The 15,948-nt window shown below is 41.0% G+C and overlaps 1 protein-coding gene across 13 annotated transcripts in view; it reads left to right on the top strand.

The window, feature by feature from the left end:
• Positions 1-15,948, top strand: part of PHAF1 (phagophore assembly factor 1) — a 1,056,812-nt gene that overhangs the window by 1,034,125 nt on the left and 6,739 nt on the right. For all 13 annotated transcript variants that reach the window (XM_069640131.1, XM_069640088.1, XM_069640122.1 and 10 more), the window contains one exon: positions 8,303-8,375. In XM_069640131.1, the coding sequence (XP_069496232.1) occupies positions 8,303-8,375 (73 nt within the window). The remainder of the gene's footprint in view (positions 1-8,302; positions 8,376-15,948) is intronic.

Here is a 15,948-nt window from a genome sequence, read left to right as displayed (position 1 = left end):
CATCATCTCACCAACCCTTTTTAACCTTTACATGGAGCCTTTAGGCACTCCTCAAATATCCCAATATAGCCATCCACCAATACGCAAACGTTACAAAGTTGTACATGAGTAAATAGCACATAGGACATCATTCGTCTCTGTGATTACCCAGTCATCATCAAGTCCTGGATGTTGATTGCCTACCTCAAACCTAACTCATCCCATCGGTCCGCCCGCTAAAAAACAACCTTATCCAAAAATGGCTAAGTGATATGCACCTAGACAGATTGGAACCACAACTCTCAGACACAGTAAAATCCTTAAGCTTCACTTCTAACAGCAGGCCCCTGTGGTCTCGCACATCGATGGGGGAAATGCTCTCCTGAAAGGGCTCCCTGCTGCTCACTTGGCTCCCCTAGTAGCAGTTGACCATGCTGCACCACATCGTAATACAATTGCACGGAAATATGACAGAGTTACCTGCATCCTACACAAACTACGCTGGCTTCCCCTCCAAGCCAGGATACTGTTGAACACTGCATGTATCATCTACAAAGAAGTCACGAGTAGCACACCGGCGTACCTGATGGCTTAGCTCCACATATCTGGTAGAACACGCTGTTCGCACAACAAACCGGCCAACGAGCTTCAATCACAACTCATCTGCAAAGAGAGAACCCGCAATCAATTGGTCTCTTGTCATGCACCCACCCTCTGGAACTCGATCCTGGTGTCGGCTCGTAATGCACACACACATCTCCAATTTCACAAATCTCTCTAAAAATGTCTGACACCTGACCAGGGACTAACTGCAATGGACAGACCACACTGTTAAAAGATGACAGTCCAAAAGCTGGCTACCCACACTTTGCACAGCGCACCACTGCTCTCGAGCTAGGTTCTCGCTTTACACCATAAAAAACAAAGTAAAAATAAGCCTCCTTGCACGATTACGCCTTCGAGAGGTGAAGCAGAATGAAGTCGCAGAGCACGCAAATTTTGGGAAGACGAGGAACGCCAGAGTGAGAAGCTGGGGAGCTGGCTAATCATGCAACTGGAGAACCGTTTTCCCAAATGGGGAGCGAAGACCTGTGCAAGGCAGTGGTGTGACCATGGCTGCTTTGTGGTGGGTGAGATGCCCACCGAATGACCCTCGAAGAAAGAGGCACTGCCAGCTACCTGCAGCCCACATCCATAGACAGCATCCTAAATCAGAGGAGTTGAGGGCGCTATGCCGGCAAAGCCAAGCACAGAGAAGAGCAACCAAAAAGATGAATGTGCGCTGAGCACTGCTAGGTTCCCCCTTGTCGTAAAAAAAGGTAAGGGGAGAGGCGGGAGGCCACTGGGGAAATGTATTGGGAGGAGAGAAAACTCTCAGTCACTAGTATGAAACTCAAGCATTAAGTGAGCAGCATTTGAGATATCTGAAATCAATACAGAGCGTGATGAACAAAGCTGTTTGGGAAATTGATAGAAAGTGGAAGTGAATACACTGGGAGGAAGAGAGAGGCCCCCAAGTACTGAGGCTTGAAGATAGGCGACACCCCACTACAAAGAAGTGTAACCAGTATTGTGAAACCAGAAAATCTCACAATCACTGATACCTCTTACTGCGCCACACACAATTCTGTTTGAGTCAATCGTATATTTAAACAATATAGTCATAACATTGACAAGTCTCCTACAAATTATTTTCAGTGAATCAAACAATGAATTGTAAAACAGACGTATTTTACAAAATCATGAGACAATTTATTGAAAATCCATTTGATGTTTATCCATGGGTTTCATCCAAAAGAAAGCTGACGTGTGTTTTGCATAGCCCCTGATTCTAATTCAACGGAGGCTAAGGAGCTTCTTCATGGCTAATGCATACATTTGTTGTCTACAAAAAATATGATATGACTTTCAGTTAGTCACCCCAAACTAAGCTATATACCATATGCTCCCATCTAGTATAACATTTACATCACATTTCATCTTCCCTTTTTAGTTCTAAATACTCATACTGTGCCTCAGATATATTGTAAGACTACCCTATTTGCAATATTTTTCATGACCTTCCATGTTGGGTAGCCAGAGGGACAAATCAATGTTTATTACAACATATTATGGGACGCGCCCTGAGCTTTAGGCTGATTAAGATGGAAAAAAGAATTAACAAAACATTCTTATTCTAGGTTGATACTAATGCAATCCAGTCACTACCAACGTTGTGTCCAAACTTGTCAAGCAAATTGATCGAAAAGTTTCCAACAACCAAAGCCTTATCCTGATTCAAACTGTACCATCTACAAACACAAACCAAGTATCAACTACTGTTCAAATACTATATGATGACTGTTGCATCAAAGATTATAGATTTCATAACCCCAAAGCTCACATTACCTTCACACAGGATGTATCCTGTCTGCACACGCAGCCTTTCAGTGCCAATCAGTGTTTTTGTTTGTCTAAATGTTGTGAAACAGATTGTGCTATTTATATCCAAAAAGGCATTCCGCCATCTTGGAAAGGTGTAACTAACTATGAACTTCATAGGCTCTGTCATGAGTGACTTTCTCAGTGACTCTCTTGAAATACTTAATTTACATATGAGTTCCTTTTATATTGCATACTGTATCCCCATTTACTCCAAAACTTAGTGCTATGTTGATTTACTCTTTTGCACACATTTACGGGATAACACAAACTGTGCCTTAAACGGCAGCCATCTTAACATCTAACCGGTGCCTAATGTTATGTGTACCATTCTAAAAGCATTCCCACCCATGCCGGGACATGTCAAACATCATACCAATGTCTTATCTTTTACTGATGCGCTATGCAATTAAAAAGGAAACAGATTATAAAGGAAAAGTGAACAAAAAATAAAAAATATATAAATCAAAATAATCCCAAATTACATTGTGTTTTGATAGATATTCTGTGTTACACTCCCCAATTTTAGCTAATGCCTGTATGTTCAAGGAGAAAGTCTAACATTTACAATATTGTACACAGTTATGCCCACATCTCCTATACGCCCTCATTCACAAGAGTATTAGAATCTCAGCCATGCTGGGTTGAACATGCATATATCTGATGTATATTCCTGACACCCCATCTGTTTCTCATGTGTCAAGTTAAATTTCAACCTAAATATGAGTTCAATTCATGATCTGAATTTAAACCAATAGTAGTCGTTCTAAAATGGAAGATAAGTCGAGCCTTTTCTAATCTTGTCTTGTCTAGATCATCTTGAAAGTGTTCAGAATTCCAATTAATTGCCAGAGGATATTTAGCATCTTGTATCTTGGTAGCCCTTAAATGTTCATATATTCTTAGTTTCATTGTGTACTGCCAATCTAGAATTTAGCACATGCACATTTAATAGCATAGATTACAAACATGCTTTTGCTGTTTACGAACTCTTTGATTGCATATGTGTGGTTGTATGCATCTGAGAAACATTTGCAGTTTTCAGTGAATTAATACCTGCAATTTCCACATTTGTGATCATTAACCAATCAGGCACTGTTCCTAATTTAGTGGGAGCTTGTAAGAAATGTGGAGCGATGGTATTACCATTGTAGGAACCTTTCTGAATACTACTTGCGGAGTAGGATCTAAAAATGGGTTAAGATCCTGATCCAGCATTCAGATATTCCAGTGTTTCCTCACTAAATTGTGTGCCAGATGACTTTGAGATGAACACACAGTTATAAATCTACACTTGCGTTGACTATTGTCAGCACGACTTTTAGGTACCAATAATTCCTATCTGTGTTTGAGTGTTGCTTTATTTAGTGCCTTTGTAGTTACAGTATCTGAATCTCCTCTTTCTCTGTTTGTTAGAATGTTAGTTTGTTTCTGAAAAGAGTCCAATGTGTTACAATTTCTTTTTTCCCTTATGAATTCCCCATAAGGGATATTTCGAGTAATGCTTTTTAGATGGCTACTGTCTGCCCGTAAAGCAGTATTGGTTTCTGAAGGTTTCCGTTAAGTTTGCGCCTCAATGCAGTTATGGCTAATGGACATTTCTAAATCCAGAAAACCTGATTATAAGTTGCAGTGAACTTAATACCTTTGCTGTTATTATTTAGAAATGTGATATATTCTTTTAAATCTAATTCGGTACCTGCCCAGAACATCAATATATCATCAATATAGCTCCACCATTGAACAACAAATTCTGACTGCTTGGGATAGCTATAAGTATCTTCCAATAATCCCATACATAAATTTGATATCGATGGAGAACATTCTGAGCCCATGGCTACCCCAGATAGTTGTTGGTATATGATCCCATCAAAAATGAAATAATTATTCCTCAGTACTAGATCGGTTAATTCTAGCAACATTTTTTGTTCCTCAAAAAAGGTTGCTGATTTTTGGTTATAGAAATATTCAGTGGCTTCTGAAGCAAAATTGTGTTTTATAGCTGTGTAGAGGGCGACAACATCCAGGGTTACCAACCAAAATGAGGGTTGCCACTTTATTGCTGATAGTCTCTGTACAATATGCATGTTGTCTCTTGTATATGCTTTTAATGTCAGTACTATAGGATTAAGAAAACTATCAATTAATTCAGATACAGGTTCCAAGGAAGAGCCTATACAATTGGTCTCCCAGTATATATTCTTTCATATGTTTTGTGAATTTTAGGTAAATAAACAAAAACATTTTAGGGCATTTTCTTAACACATGATAATGGTATTTTTGATCAATCCTTTACCATACCAATAATTAATGTGGTCTAAAACAACATCTTTCAACACATTCCATGGTTATACAGTGATAGTCCGATATATGCCTTGTTCTAACAAATGGTTTTTACCCATCTGTATGTAATCTTGTCTGTTTTGAATAACAATATTGCCGCCCTTATCAGCAGATTTTATTATTATGGAATCATCTTGTTGTAACCTCTTAGAATGTCCCTCTACACAATTGTTAAATTATGAGATCAAATTATTTTTAATTTCATCCATTGATTGTCAAGATTATGAATATCAGCAGACCTCATTTAATAAAATATGCTGATCACATTGTCCTGAAGTAAAGGTGGAATTAAGTTTGATTTCACTTGTAAACAGTTTTATCGACTGACATCTTGGTCAATGTTCAAATCTTTCAAAATTGTACTTGTGTCTAATTGTGACAGATCTTCTAATGACAACAATTTCACATGTTCTAGATCATTCAAAGAATGTGAAGATACATCAGTAGCCACAATACTTTCTGGTGCCACGTGCACGTTTAATTTAGTGAAAAACATTATAAATTTCAGTTTTTGACAAAATGTATATGTATCACCATACACATCAATCGTTTTCAAACAAGTACTCAGTGCCAATGTTAATCCTTTACATAGCACTTGTGTTTCTAATTCTGTGAGAAATTTGACAGATTCACAATAGTGTTAGACTGTACTATTTTGTTACTTTCTGTTTGTTTTGGGATCTTGTTAGTATGCTTCTTGGGTTTATTCTTGTTCTGTCTAAATCCTTTTCCTCTTGTGTCTCTCCTCCGTATCCTCTGTCTGTCCGTCTGACCTCCACTTTGTATGAGAAGTACTAAATAAAATACCTTTTTGGTTGATTCATTCACATTAGTCTGTAGGTGGTTGCCTTTCCTAAATCTTTTGGTTTCTGCCAAATAATTCCTGATAGGTTTCGTTAGTAAGGTGCTGGTCTCATTCGGACCTTCATTGCTATCAGTGCTTTCAGCATCTGAACTAACTGCCGTGGTATTCGGTGCATTCCAAGTAGGTTCACCTCTAGAGTCATATTTCGGGTAATATGTATAAACCTGATCTGCTTGAAAATCTCTCAAATCTCCAAAGAATTTTCTTGTTTTTTTATAGCTTAATATAATCTTGAAATTCATGTAATACTTGATCTAACATGTTGAAGTTATTTTGAATGATGTCTGGTTGATCAATTTTTATGTAAAGCTGCTTCTAAATCAATGATGATTTGTTCTACTTTAGCATGACATTTTTCTGCATGCTATATTAATAGTTTCATCATGTTAAATGATGAATACAAGAGATTTCCATACCATAAATTGGCTAATTCCTCATCTTCCTGATCAAAATTAGGTAAGATCGAAATTCTGAATCCCCTTGAGATAATTTCATGTTCACAGTATTCCTTTACCGTGACAATTTCCCAATCTTTCGTAAGTTCTCTTTTGTGCAACTTTTCTAATTTCCAAAATGTGTCTGTTAAACACTCTTCGTTGGGTGATTTTGATAATAATGGATGAGGAGTACTACCTTTTGGAGCAAATAATGCTTTTCTATCTGAATCTCTGCCTATCCTTTACATGGTCATTGAGAAATCAGACCGTCAAGGGAACAGACTCATATAAAAGGGGGAATCCAATACCAAGAATCCAAGAGAGAGTGACTCATAATTTAGATCAGATCATACAAAGCATAGTGTTTGTAAACCCTCAATAATATAATAGACATAGAAGTAAAGACCAGAGTGTGAGAAAATATTTCAAGGAAAATTGTCGTAAAGCAGGCATTAAAGAGAATGCAAAGCCCATAAGTATATGGGAAGAGCCTACATGAGCTTATGGCGGAAAGAGACTGTCAGGGAAGATAACTTAAAGAATCCTATATTTGTGTATCAATAGCCACAGGAGATAAAATACAACCTTAAAGAGAGAGCCACTGGGAAGAAGACAAGAAGAGAGAAGACGAGGGGAAGAGAGACATGTTCTTGGCATATTTTAAGTTATTCATATTACTGTTAGGTTCAGGTTAGAGTTAGATTTGGGACTGAAGACAAAACAGTTGAGCACATTTAGTGTATTTAGATAGGCAGGGTGATCCTTTTAGTAATAAAGAAAGATAGGCCTTGTTCTTATATTTTCATTTAAAAAAAGGTAACCTGTCCTCCATGTGTCCGACTCCTTCTGATCTGCCACACCATGTAAAGACTAATTCAGTAGTCCAGTCTAATGAAGATCAAGAATCTTGTGACGTCCTTTGAGTAGTTCATCTAGCGCGACATTAGCACTGGAAGCTGATAAGAGACACCTTAATAGCTTTCTTTGAGTTAATACGAAGTACCCACAGGTGTTTGTCCTTCTTCACTTGAAGTAAACTGTCTGATGTGCAGCCTAGTCAAAGAGTGAGGTGGTATTATGTATTCGGTTCCAGGGCAAGAGGCTTTTATCACCCAGAAATTAATTTGTTGCGCTCTTTGTGAAAATGCAGGGGATGCCCATCACTGTTCATAGCTTGTGGTCATATGTACATGCATTGACAATGAGTGGGGGTACTGAGGCAGGGTGGACAACTTTCAAAATGGCTTCTAGAGTGATATCCAGTATAGTAGATGATAATGTGTGGAGCTGACTACAGGTTTAAGTGGGCTGGCTGGAGGCAATATAGGTTTTCGATGGAAGCTACTGTGTCAATTAATGGTCCAAAGAACAATGGTGTGAGGGCCAAAAGGTGAGCATCAGTCCCTTGAAATGGAAATTGTAATCAATTATCAAAGAACTGAAGATTTTATATTTTAACTGAAAACTATAGCTTAACTTTCTTGTCATTGTTAGTTGTCTCTCCTGAATGCCCCCTCTCTTCCACATAGTACAGCAGATTCTGCATGTTGATTTGTTTGCAGGTTAAGAATATGTATACTTTGGGTCATGGCCGTGTATATGCCCCAGCTGTGTTTGGAAAATGTGGTCTCTAAATGGCCGACGGGCATCTAATTTCTAGTCATCTACTTTCGTTTAGACATTTGCTCTCTAGGGGACACATTTGAGGGCAGAATAATTAAGCCCTAGAGATTTTCTTTTGCTTGTCAGATTTGCAAACTTTGTAGTTCAGTGGATCACACCCAGACTCTTTGCCAAACTGATTTCTTAAATGGAAACCAATTTCACTGTGCATTTTTCAAGTAGATGAGTTTTCCTCTATTTTGAAGTGGAGCTGTTATTGCAGGTTAACGTGTTGGAAGTTGGCAGCAGTTTGGCCTTATTCAATTTTCAGGACATACCATGATGGCTTTAGTGGCCAATCGACAAGCAACATTTATACTTAATTCACAATCTGTGGCTTTGTTGTAAATCAGCTGGGGTACCACTATTCATCCACATGCATGCAGTTGTTGAAAACGACACTAGGTTGGTTGTTTAACTTCGTGAGTTCCCCTTTTGATATGCTGCCCATTCAACAAATGGCTCCATGCTCCCAGGGCTAAATAAGTGAAAACAAAAAAGACAAATGTAAATGATAAAAGCCTACAGCATGCGTCCTCAACCATTACTTCCTGACATTTACTTTGTGTGTCCTTATTTCCTTTTTGCTTTGAAGGTCATCGTCTCCAAATAACACAAATCCATTTGGATCAACGTTTTGTTTTGGGTTGCAACGAATGATCTTTGAGGTAAGTATACACCCGCTGATTATTTGTTACTAAACAGATTCAATAAGTAGGATTTTCTTGCCTAAAAATTAACTTCCCATCTGCTACTAGAGGACTGCTAATCATAAAATGTGTGCAGCGTGGGAGTTTAATATATTGAAATTACAAAAACAGCATTCATATTTAGTAGCATCTATGGAAGAAATATTTAAGCGAGGAACAATGCCATAAATAATCTGCCAGAAATGGTTTGCCCATACTAATCTTAGATGCTTTCCAAACCAGACTTGGGCCATCACGCAGGAATCTCCAGCGAGGCTAGACCATTGGCTATATAACTCTGAGGAACATAAGCACAACTGATACAGATCGTAAAATAATAACATTAATAGTAATGTGCTGGACAGTACATTAGGTCATCGGAATGGTGGTGCGTGGAATGTTGCGTGTGGATTGCTGTGTGCTGAATTGAAGCGTGGTTTGGTCAGTGCGAGTTGGTGGAAGATTGCATGGTGTGTGGTTGGGCCAGTGTCTGCGCTAGCTAAACTTAATCTATATGTGTAGAACTGGACGGAATAAACTAACAACTAACTTACCTGCGGCCTCCAGCCTGGTATATTACAGGAAGAACCCCCAGTCATTTCACTAGACTTTGGTTATACAATTCTGAGAAACATAAACACAACAGATACAGATCATAAAATAATAACATTAATAGCCAATCACTCCACATCATAGTGCACTGTATACTGTTTTAATTCAGTTGCATCAAGCATCCACTGATTCTCGGCTCAGACTGGTATAAGATCCTCAATTGGACTGCGTGGATCTGAGACCGATCTCAAGCATATCATTTAACACATGCCTTTAAGTGGATGTGCGGAAATGTCGGCAGACCCTAATATAGGCCTACGTCCACTGTAGAATTACACATTGGGCTTTTCTTCTGCTCAATCTAACCAGCTGAATTTGTGGAAGGGAGTGCTTTTTGACCTACCAAAATTGTTCAGAAGTCTCCACACTATGGAACATATCTTATGACAATCTAAAGAATACTGAAATAAATCAAACCACATGACATCACAGTTATGATAAATATGACCGCTGACCTCACATAGGAGAGACGGTGCAAATAGCTTTCTGTTGGAGCAATGTCTTGCTAAGAATACTTGTTCATGTTGTGAAAAGAAAGTACATTTTGAGTATTGTTTTAGAGTGTTGACACTTTTGTAATGGTGCCCTAACTATTTTTCCCCAACGAAACTCCTCCAAGTCTCGTTGGGGGGGTCGGGGTGATTGTTAGATTATGTGCCACTGGAGGGGGGGATACCCCTTACGCCACCTGGGTCAGTATCCTGGCCGAGACGGGTGCAATGGTTTTCGTTGGCGCCAGTTGTTGGATATTTTGACTCATTCCATTGGGCCTCACTGCATCAATATACTGAAATGGTGAAGGAAACAGCCCAAAATGGATGCGCCGACTCCTGTGTGTGTCAAAATCTTCAAAACTGTGTTTTGTAATAACCAGAAAATGGCTGCACCGCCCTGCTAACCCATTTCAGGTGGGGTAAATCAAGAGTAATCACTGCAGGAATGTGCCAGTGTGTTGCTAAAAGGGAATTCAACTGCATTACCTACTTTCTTATTAGTATTGTCACCACATTGGTGATTGCTGCCCCTATATTAAAACATATGTTTGATTTGCATTTTAAATAAATAAATAAAGGTTATCTTTACCAACCAGCCTGATTCCTCGTTCAGTGTGACCTGGGGGTATTTTGAGAAGGTGTGTGGTATGAGTGGTATATCACTCAGAATATTGAACCTATAGACACAATAAAATAAGTATTTAATTTGCGCACTGCATACTAGGCTGAGACCAGGGTGTATTGCCTGATTGAAATCCTTAACATAGTGAACTTTGTGTCTGCATGAGTAAATAGCCATTTTGGCTCTTATGAAGCTTTTCTTCCTTGAGACTTCCAAAATGGAGTCTCTAGTGTTGTTAAGTTCAGTTATCAGTCAACTGTGCTTGAACCATTTCTTTTTGGAAGTTTTTGAAATGTACCTTTTATTCGGACAACCTCCTGATTCCTATTTTAATCCACCTTCATATATTCACCACCAGCCCCTTCCTACTGTCACCAACCTCCTCCTTACTCTCTTCAACCACCTCCTGATTGTCACTAACCCCTTCCTCATGCTGTACACCAACCTCATCTGTCCTGCCACCAACCTTTTCCTGATTCCAACCCTCCTCTTGGCACTCTACGATCACCTTCTTCTTCCCCTGTAGTCTCTCACCTTCTCTCCTCCACTCTCGTTTCTCCATTCCAATTTTCTCAGAATACTCTGTGTCAGCCAATCTGCTCCAAACTCCTCTGTGCAACTCCTTCTCCAAACTCCAGCACTGCCAGTTGAGCTTGTAGGCTTTTGTAGGGCTTTAGCTGCATCTTCCAGCCTCTCACTGGTGAAACTGGGCTATTGTATTAGCTGGGGTGCGGATTGACTCTTGCGCTCCGTTCCTGGGGATCGCTTCCAGTTCCAATATAAGACTTGGGGCTAGCTAGCTCCTGTTCTTGTGGTTTATTTCCTCTGGTTGTCCTTCCGTGCTCCCAGGCTGCACCACCTTAACTGTAGGAGATTGAAGGCCTTGTGTGATGGCTGCCTCTGAAGTTTCCTGTCCTAATACAGGTCCTTCTCTAGATTTATATGCGATTCCTACAGCCACGAGGGAAGCGCAGTTTGCAGGTGCTGACCTTTCTCTGGGACTACTGTTATTTGATCCCCTAAAAGGTCATGAGTTTCTGTAGTGTAATCTGATGAGCCCCTGCCCTCCACATGTGGTATAGTAGGATAGCCAGGGGCTCTTCCTAACGCCGGCCACAGGCCCCTGACTGATTATCCACGCACTAACAAGTTCAAATAGGAGACTTTGTCACACTAGGTATGGTCATTTTCCTTATGTCGGCACCAGCCAGGTGCCCACAGAGGAACGGTTGTTTACTAGTATCTGGAGAATCGTAGTGATGTGTATGGCTCTCTGGGATTCTGCTTGAATCTCCATCCGGATGTTGGCCCGGGAGAATGCTAATGAAAGTTTCTGTGTGGGGGCAAGCACAAGGGTGCTGGCACCCAATTTGTGAACAGTACTTCTATGTTCGACTAGCCGATAGGGTTACCCTCTACTGTTTAGTTTGGCATAGAGGCTGATACTCTGCACTAGGAACTTTGCAAACTGCTGGGGTTCGATACTGAAGCATCGACGCAATGGGGCTAACCTGAGGCAGACAAAGAAAGCTCTGCAATAGCAGCTTTTGGGACTCTGAAAATCAAGTGGCAATGCTCTATGGACCAGAAGTGACCATGTCCAGTGCTCCTTTTCCTTAATTCAGTGGGGGCAACTGGATCTATTCTTCAGGAGGTGTTTGTGTCGCATTTCCCTTCTCAGGACTCACCTGTGCTACTTGGCCACTGGAACCATCCACTGTATCCCCTTGTCATCTCCGTAAGACTTTTAGTGATACACCTGTGTAGCAGCACTCAAGTACCATTATCCTGGCGTCAAAGGCCTCCTGTAGCATGTCCTGCTGCACTTCTGAACCATGACTGGCGGCCTTTGAGCTAAGGGGTTTCATTTGCTGGTCTCCATTCTACCGTTGACAAGCCTCTGTTCCACTGTCTGCACTCTGTAGGGGGACCCTCTGACCTCAACTGAGCATCCAGGCCTGGTGCTCTGGGTTCAGGAGTATCTGCTACAGACCTTGCTCCATGACTATCAAACCGTGACCGTTCCGGCTGCTGCTTCAAAGGCTCCACTCTACAGGCTCTTTACTGGACTTGCTCAATTGCTTTTCTTCACCAGGTCCTTATGTTGGGCATCCTCTCATTTACCTCTGGAGGTTTGTTTCATTCATCCATGGCTGCAGTGCTAGCCCATTCAGAACAGAACCATAACCTTCCCTGCTTTTTACATCATTACTCAACATTGCAACATTTGTCCTCTGAGTTTGGCCAATTCAACTGTTGTGCTGGACTGTCTCTGGTGAGTACTCTAATCCCTCTTTCGGTCTGAACTGCTTTTGGGGCCCCATGTGCAGACACTTTACTTAACTTCCTTGGATAAAAAGATTGTTGTGAGACCATACAGCTAACATTGAGACCAGTGTTTAATTGTGTTTCTAATGCTTGTATGTATTACAAGAAGTCTAGTTGGACTTCTGTGAATTGACGTAGAATTATATGGTCCAGTGAGGCCACTTTCTCGGTGTGTATTCATATTCTGCGAAGCTATTTTAAATTTGTACTTATCTGTGTATTTTGTAGTTAAATCCTATGCATAATCTTATTACCTAAAGAAAACATTGTTACAAATATATTATGTGACACTTTCCTTATTGTGTGAAATACAAACCTATTTCAGTACCTTTAAACCAAGTCACTTCTCCTGATGAGTTGCCTTGACTGCTCTAGACAGTAATTTGGTGATTTAGTTAGCGGTTCATGCCTGTTTCCTCCAGCTTCTAAGCAGCGTAACAGTCAATGTCACTACTATTACCCATTTGTGGTAATACATTAATTGACCTTGGGGGTGGTGTGGTGAAGGATTGAGTCAGCCTAGCTGAGATAACAAACCCATGGCGCATAGCTGCGTCCTGTTCCCAATGTGAGAATTTTGTGTTTTGAGGTAGCGTTCCAGCCCATCAGCCTCATCACTTGGAGAGTCAGGGACACTTCAAGCAAACACCCTGCAAGCCAGGTAGAGTGACATATCTGGGCCCTATAAATGCAGATTAGGAAAAATCTCCCTATCATATGTTGATCTTCCCCAGTTTCTGCTGGAGTCTAAAAAGTGAACATATTCTTGCAATGCAGATGTTAAGCTGAGGTAGGGGATGATTGTACACCAGAAAAGTGGTCAACAACAATCAACCACATTAAATACACCAGCTAAGAGGACTCTCCCCAACCAGGTTTTCTCGGAACTGCAATGATTATCAGAGTTTACTGAATCGCCTCACCATAACCTATACAGGTGTATAAATCTGTATAAGTCTCCCAAAAAGTAAATATACTGTTTTCAGGAAGGTGGATGGAACCTAATTCATGTAATAAGCTGACAGATGCCAATCAAGTAAATCCCAATCAGCTGTCTCTCTTTGTAAAGGTAGCTTTTATACAAAAACATGCTCATAATCATCTTCTCCCTCATACAGATTCCCAAAGTCAAAAACATTGATTCAGCTTCCACCCAGGCCCAAGAAAACCTCCTCAGGAATACTGAATGTCTTCCCTTCTATACAGTGACATGGAAGTAGTTCTGAATCAAGCATGCTCTAAATGACAATGCATGCTGGGCTTGCTTCAAAGCACAACATTTCCCTTAGTCTTTGTTAAAGAACCAAAGCCATCTGGAGTACACCAACCTACTATTCCAACTGTAATTCATGTTTCTTCCCCCCATGGCACCACCATCCTGTTCTGTATTGGTATTTTATTTATTTATAGAGCCATTTCACCAAAGTGCTGGACAAACAGAGCCAAAAAACAGAACAAATTCAGATTTCGTACAGTAAACAATCAATAAACTGAGGAATCAAAGAAAGGAAAGCCTGAGTCAGAGTTAAGAGGGAGAACCAAGCAAAAACATGTTTAGACCAGTATGAAAAAGGTGCATTGAGGGAAAGGACCAGGTATTGAGAGAAGAGAATTCCACAGTTATGGGACCAACAGAAAAAAAGAGCTAAAGCAAGATTATGCGCAGGGGAATTTCGGAGAAGAGAGGAGAAATTGATTGGCAGAACGGAGGGCTTTCATGGGAATGTAGAAAGAAAGTAAGGAGGACTGATATGAATGGGTAAGACCATGGGTAGCTGTATAGACAATTATTAAGAAGTGCAACAGCAATCGGTTATCAAAGTTAAGCCATGGGGGCGAGAGGAGAGAGGGCAGAGATCGAAGAACGGGGGTAGAAGGGCAGTCAGAGTGTGCAAGTAGCAGAGTTAAAAATGGAGCGTAGAGGAGCAAGATGGTAGGATGGGAGACCAGTAATTAAGGCAGAATAATCGTCGAGACGGGAGAACACAGGACTGACTATGAGGAGCTTGATAGCATGGAGAGTTGATGGCGGGAAAATTTGGCAATAGCGGCGATGTGCGATGAGAAGGAAAGAGCAGAGTCAAAAATCGCTCCAAGGTTGCGAGCAGTAAGACCAAATGAGATTGAAGAAGTAGGAAAAAAATGGAAGGGAACGGTTGGGGACAGCAGAGGAAGGGAAGAAGAGAATTTCAGTTTTAGAAGGATTTAGTGAGAGAATATATTTGCTCATCTAGGATTGGACATAAAGAAGGCTGGTGTAGATTTTAGAGTGAAGAGAATTTGAGAAAGTGGGAAAGGAAACAAAGGTATGGGAATCATCTGCATAGAAGTGGCAGAATGTAGTAACCCAAAAAGAAGAAATATGAGGGGAAACGGGGGTAGTGTAGAGTGAGAGGAGAAGTTGGAGCAAGGACCGAGCCTTGGGGAACACCATGGAGGGTTGATGGGGGAAGTGCAACCAGACCAAGAGACAGAGAAGGAGCTGTCATGTAGATAAGAGGAGAACCACCATAGTACTGGGCCAGAAAGTCCAAGTGAGGAAAGCGTGGAATGGAGTGTAGGGTGATCCACAGAATCAAACGCGGCAGACGAGTCAAGAAGGATAAGGATTGAGGAGCTTGCAGAAAGAAGGGAGTTGGAAACACTTAACAGAGCGGATTCGGTAGAGTGAAAGGGCCAGAAACCAAACTCGAGAGGAGAGAGTAGGGAGTTGGAATCAAGATAGGAAGAGAGTTGGGAGTAGACAACCCGTTCAAGTAGTTTGTAAAGAAAGGGAAGAAGAGAGAGAGGCTGGAAGTGAGATTGAGAGAGGGTTTCTTTAAAATAGGGTTAATGGTGGCCTCCTTGAATGAAGGCTGAAATGTAGCAGAAGAAAGAGAAGAATTCATCAGATCGGGTAGGAAAGGTAAAAGCAGGGAATTGATTTTTGGAATAAGAAGAGAGGGAATAGCGTCTGAGGAGGGAGCAGTGGGGTGAGCACTAACAAGAAACAGAGCAGTCTGAATCAGAAAGAAGGGAGGGAAAGCTAGATGAGCTAGATTGTAGAGAGAGTGAGGAGGTGGAAAGGTTAGAAGGGAGGGAGAAGCCAAGCATAAATACTTGGTCGGAGAAGAACATGCAAAGTCAGAGGGAGCAGACAGAGACCATCTGTTCTTAGTTTCATAGGCTGCACATACAATCAACTTCTGCTCCTCTTGCACCGCCATAACATTTCTTACAATCCCTACCATTGCAGGAGCACTCTGGCATTGCCGTTGCATTTAAGAGTACCGGGTGACCGAGTCACATGGGATAATCATCCTTTAGGGCTCAGTTAAGCTCTGGGCACCAGCAGTGTGAAGAGCTGCCTTTAGGCAGGGCCTCCCCACATCCTAGGCACCCCATTGGTCCTGGGTTGTGGCCACTGAAAGAAATGTTCAGCTGTTCCCCCAAACCCTACAGCTCCTGGGTAGGGATTTTGTCACCCCATGTGAGTTTTCCGAGTACATCTTTTCCT

This window comes from Ambystoma mexicanum, chromosome 1q, assembly GCF_040938575.1.
Source record: "Ambystoma mexicanum isolate Mex_15411 chromosome 1q, UKY_AmexF1_1, whole genome shotgun sequence".
In the NCBI taxonomy this organism is placed as follows: Eukaryota; Metazoa; Chordata; class Amphibia; order Caudata; family Ambystomatidae; genus Ambystoma; species Ambystoma mexicanum.
The sequence above is the reverse complement of the archived record's forward strand: the minus strand, read 5'-3'. Positions and strand labels throughout refer to the sequence as shown.